Here is a 5,845-nt window from a genome sequence, read left to right on the forward strand (position 1 = left end):
GGGACAGATAAAAGCAATGAAGAAGAAGACGCACAAAATCTTGACGATGATTAGAGAACTGTGTTGAAGTTCTATTTTTTTTTGTTTATTAAATGTAATTATTGAATTGTAGTTAATTGAACTTGTTAATTTTAAGGTGAAACGATTAATTGTTGTAGATTCCTTTTATATGGATTTTTTTTGTGGTTTGTTTTTTATTTACATGAAATATAAATTATACAGGAAATATAAATTGTACCGTTCTCGGTATTTAATTTTCAAATAAAATTTTTTATTTTTTTTTTGTGTTTGCGACAGAACCATCCGTCGCTATGCATATAAATCTAGCGACGGACGAAAATCCGTCGCCAAGCCGTGGTCGCCGTTTAGTACCGATGGATTGGCGACGGAATATATCCCCCGTTATTCCGTTGCAATTAGCGACGGACCTAGCGACGAATTTATTCCTTCTTCAGTTAGCGGCGAAAAATTCGCAACGTAAGCATACCATCGCCTAGTCGTCGCTAATCCGTTGCTAAGCCTGTTAGCGACGGAATAACGACGGAATAGCGATGGAATGTGGTCGTCGCTAATCCACGGCTTTGTCGTGGTGTGTGATGTTAAAGATCTAGTGCAATGGTACACCTAAACTAAAATGTTACAGTTATTAGAAAGGAAAAACTTTGCTCACCTGATCTGTGAAGTTGCTGCTGCGCTAACACACATGATAGTTACAAGGGAAAGAGATTGTGTGACGAATGAAAATATTTCATCATTAAGTCGTCGAAGCTCCAAACTTGATATGAAGGGTATTCCTTCTGTAGTTTTTACCAGGCATATGTACATGGAAGTTGATGTAGCTTCAGTGGTAATCTCAGTTGAAAGAATGTGAGACGAGTTATCGAGCTTGACTGTGTACCAAAGGTCGACACTCATGTAGAGATCAAATGTTGGCAGTATGTTCTTCCCGTCATAGTTTCCGTACAAGAAGGAAGCTCGAACCAAGTACCTTTTACCACTGATTACTGGTGTCAAATTGTAACAGTTTCTGTTGTAATCTGGAAAGCTTCTTAGTGTATTGTAGATTGTTGAGTTGCTGAGAAAAGCAGAGCTAACTTTCTTATTGACACCAGTTTCTATGTATTCCTCATCATGAACATATAACAGACCAATCTCATTGGTTGAGCTAGAATTTTTGGACAGTCCACAGTCAATATTGATGAATCCTGCAAAAAGTTTGGTCACATTGTTAATATCTCTATCTTTTGACAGATCTTTTAGTTCTCCTTCATATTATCTATAGATTTATATTGCTAAAATCCTTTTACTCATGATTTCTTTCACGCGTGGATACTTTGCCTTACAAGATACCATCATTCAAATGGTTCTGGGATGAAGCCCTATCCATTTAAAGCTCAAATTCATCCCCTGCTGGGATGATCCTTTAAATAAATCACATAGATTACAACCTTGGAACTTATTTTCTGTTTTTGCATGCTCTGTTATCTTTTTGCAGAATGTATACTCTGTGCTTTTCATACTGTGGATGATGCCTCATCACCTACATGAATGATGTACTACTTTAGTTTTCTCTTAATGGATTTGGTTTTTATGTCAAAAAAAAAATACAACCATGTGACAATATAAATGTGGCATTGCCTTTTAAACTGAGTGATATAAGCTATGACGTTTTAGTTTTAAGGTGATGGAAATGTCAGATGAATATCACAATGACCGAACAGAGTACGTGGCAAATCTTATTTTGACGAGTACTTCACGTGTTTTTTTTATATTTCCTGCAACTGCACAATATTATACGTTAATGGAGATCTTGTTCAGGATATTTGAAGATTCTGTTTAGTAGTAATGACGGATTATCTCAACATATTTTTGTTCTTTTAGCTACATTAGGCTCAAGGAAGGAAAGGAGAGCATGAGAATTGGAAACAACAAGGTGGATGACTTAGCATGTTCTTTACATATTATGTGTTCAAGAAATCAAAATAGTGATATCTTAGTGTGATATGGAGCTCTAAGTCAAAACAATTAGGACTTCAGATACAAGCCGAGGCTAGCCAAGTGGGTTATTGTTCTGTCTGTCTGTGTGTGTGTGTGTGAGAGAGAGAGAGGTGAACCTTTTTGTCGCATAGTTGTGATCAGATTCAAGGCAAGTGATGTAAAAGATAAGTTAGAAATACTACTGAAAGGAGTTGTTGCTCACCTTCTTGTCCACTGACCAGGACAGCAATTCCTAGCATGACAAATAGGAGGTTTAATCCAAATGTCCTTATGAAGTGATTGGTGTTCATCCTTTTGGATTACTTGAACAAAGAAGAGGCGGCAATGGTAAACAAAATTACAAGATGGCGGTCTGATCTCTTTAGCACCTACAGTTGCCCATGGTAGCTCATGACAGAGGTCTTCAGCATACAAGAGTATTTCTACTAGTAAGCAGTGAAGACCTGTGTTCTTAAAGAAGCCAATGCCGATTGAAGGGAATAACTGTCAGCAGGAATATAAGAGCCAACTTAGTCTAGATGGGTCACGCATGGAGAGAGGGTAGTCTTCGATGGGAAATTAGTTATCCAATGCTATGAACATTATATGAGGGTATAGAAAAATGCGTCTGCCAACCTATTGGCTAGGAAACAGCCGAGAAGGAAGGGATTACAAGATCATGAATGAGCTAAGCATTGCAATGGTGGTGTTAGATGACTTACGTCATGATTCTTTCAGTTGGGTTTTTATCACCCTGTCAAATCTACACTATACCTCCAATTTTCTTACTTTCAGACTGTCCCCACGTTTGTGCTGTATCAGGCAGTGGAGCATTAATGTTTTTATGTGCCCTCATCAAACCAGCTTCTTTTCGTGACAGGCTTTTCTTTTTCAAATGTGTAGGTAGGTTCGTAGGCTGATTATTATACGTTGGATATTGTTTGACATTTATATGTTGGATACTGTTTTTGTGGATGCACTTTGGACAAACAAAGCAACCCTACGTTGACAGACAGAGTCCCAGCACCACCAGGTCTCTCTACTTTGGGGTGGTTTCTTTATTTTGTATGAAAAAAACTTGGACCAAGTGCAAGCTGGTGCGGAGAAAGAAAACCTCGCCCCTTGTTTGATACGGTCATTGGTTTCTCATCATGACATTGTCGAATTGGCTGTCACAGTGACAGGCCTTCTAGAGGGTGTGTGACACGAGTTAAACACCTCGACTGACTCTGACACATATGAATATTATTCTAATAATTTTAAAAAATTTTAATGATATTTTAATAAGAAATACACTTATATATATATTAAAACATTAAAAGTAAATTTTTATTAACTAAAAAAATAGAAAAATCCGTGTCACACAAGTACTCAAGTCACATGGATATGCTACATATATGGTCCTGTATCTGGGGCACATGACACGAACGCGAGACACACCACACAACACGCCATAACATGTTCAGACATTTTTTATTATTTTAATAATATTTTCAACAAACTATGTTTTTTAATATTAAAATATCAAAAGTATATTTTTATAAATTAAATACTTAAAAAATCTGGGTAATTTGTGGTTACTCGCAGGAGTATTTGGACTGTAAGCTGGAAAAGCCTCGAGAAAGAACTCAAAGGTCTTAGCATATCAAGGTTTTCTGGGGAATTTGTGCATTAAAAAATTCCTTAAAGGTGCAAACTCAAAATAGCCCCCGTTATGTTATGTGGGTATCAGCTATTTTTTCTAAGAGAAACAATAGGGTATCAGCTATTGCTAAATTTCAGTGAAACAACAAATACAAATATTACCTTAATTAATTTGTTAAAAACTTGGCTGGCCATGATAAAATACAGAAATACCAACAAGTTGCATCACTCTCCTTATGATCGTGTTAAACCCATAATTAAGGTAGAATAAGCTGTTGCAAATCCGTATGAACTGATCATTAGGCATTATCAAGAACAGGGTTCAAGTTGCCCACAAGGTCTCTGATCATCTGGTGGGGATGACTTGTGAATGTCACCAAGTTGACGGACAATGGGGTCTCCGCTTGTCTAGTAGGACCAGCTAGTACACCTCACATTGTGTTGGGACGTTGCAAGTTCAAAACCCAATGGTATAGTTGTATAACTGGCAGGGGTCTGCCTAACCCTAGCTTGCCTATAAAAAAAACAAAGTTGACGAACATCACAATTTTAAAACCCATAAGTGGCATCCCGGCTGGCAGGAGGGTACATCGAGGGTTTTATCAACAGGAGGCCATCCATGTGTGGTCTGTGATGAAGGGATTTCTCTGTTGGATTATAAAAAAAAAAAAGAACAGGCTTCATGTTCTAATTGCATGAAAAAAAAATAAGAAAATTGTCATTAATCTTGTTGAACAACACATGTTGCTGGGCCACAGAAAACGTGTCAAGAATCCATCAACTCTTATGGGCCCTACAGCTTAACTTAGACGCGTGTTGGAAAGCGTGTTGTCAAGAATCCGTCAACTTTTAATGAAGTGCGCTTTCCTTGCGCGATCACATTGCACATGATCCCGGCTCTGGAGACTGACTTGAATGACGAATCAATTGGAGATACAGAATATGTTGGAGAACTGTAGAAGGTAGCAGAAAGTCAAGGAGAAAGAAGACCACTACTTTGGGAGGCCTCTAGGATGCATCTTATGAGAAAGCTAATTGTATATGTCAAGAGTTTCATATATTGTCATTTATTTAATGTCTACTTGGGCAAAAAGAAGGATCATCAACTTTATGAGATTGGCAAGATCATTTTAAACAGACTGCCATTGACAAACCGAATAATAGGGTGTGGATTATTAGAGAACAAAATATTTTAATGAGGACTGCAGCTGGCCTTATGTACGGCTATGGAATTATGCAGACCTCAAGAATCTAAATCACTTTGCTGGCTGCCACTCATATTCACTTCTAAACACTTTATTTATCTTTTCTGACAGGCAAGGTAAGAGTGAGGCTTGGTAGTAATTCAGACCCGTAGTACATCGAAACCCTATCACTGATTGATAATAATAAAGGAGATACATAAAACAATATTCAGCCATTATGGGATGCAACCATGAACAATTCAAACGATGCTTCATTTGATGCGGGTGGTTGGCATTCTCCTTAGCCAATCGACATTTCAATAAGTCTAAACCAGAATGTCGAGAGATGAACAAGTCCCTTTGAACCTAAAAATGGTGAAAAAGGCCAAGAGACCGATAATACGTAGATGACTCGTCACATCACTACTGGTCTCTTATTTATAAGATCTGTTGGAGGTCCATAATGAGCATACATGGATAGTCTCATAACTATCATGTAACCCCAAAACCCAAGAGTCTCTTCAATGTATGTCCCTTGATATGTTCATGTCAATATGGGTCATATTCAGGTTAGATCTGATCCAATCCAAAATCTAATGTTCTCTCACTTAACCCATTGACATGAAAAAACACTTCATTGAAGTTTATTAGTGTTGTCTTGATTTAATTTTTATGTGGATTCACATGCTATCCCACCACAACAAAGCAGCAGATTAGTGACGACCGCATTCCGTCACTAATCCATCGCTAACAGGCGTAACGACGGATTAACGACAACGGTATGCTTACGTCGCAATTTTTTTAACGCTAACTGGCGACAGAATAAATTCGTCGTCAGGTCCGTCGCTAATTGCGACAGACTAACGAGCGATGTATTCCGTCGCCAATCCGTCGGTACTAAACGGCGACCTCGACTTGGCGACGGATTTATGTCCGTCGCTAAGACGTCGCTAGATTTATATACATACCGACGGATGTTTCTGTCGCTAATCCGTCGCAAATACGAAAAAAATAAAAAAAAATTATTTGAAAATTAATAA

The 5,845-nt window shown here is 37.9% G+C and overlaps 1 protein-coding gene across 1 annotated transcript; it reads right to left on the bottom strand.

The window, feature by feature from the left end:
• Positions 1-666: 666 nt before the first annotated feature.
• On the bottom strand, positions 667-2,288 carry LOC149827139 (putative LRR receptor-like serine/threonine-protein kinase At4g29180). The gene is made up of 2 exons (XM_090018446.1): positions 2,201-2,288; positions 667-1,205 (listed from the first exon to the last, which is right to left on the bottom strand). The coding sequence occupies exons 1-2, from the start codon at positions 2,286-2,288 to the stop codon at positions 667-669; spliced, it is 627 nt and encodes a 208-aa protein (XP_089874572.1).
• Between the last annotated feature and the right edge of the window lie 3,557 nt (positions 2,289-5,845).

This window comes from Nuphar pumila, chromosome 10, assembly GCF_984573655.1.
Source record: "Nuphar pumila chromosome 10, dmNupPumi1.hap1.1, whole genome shotgun sequence".
In the NCBI taxonomy this organism is placed as follows: Eukaryota; Viridiplantae; Streptophyta; class Magnoliopsida; order Nymphaeales; family Nymphaeaceae; genus Nuphar; species Nuphar pumila.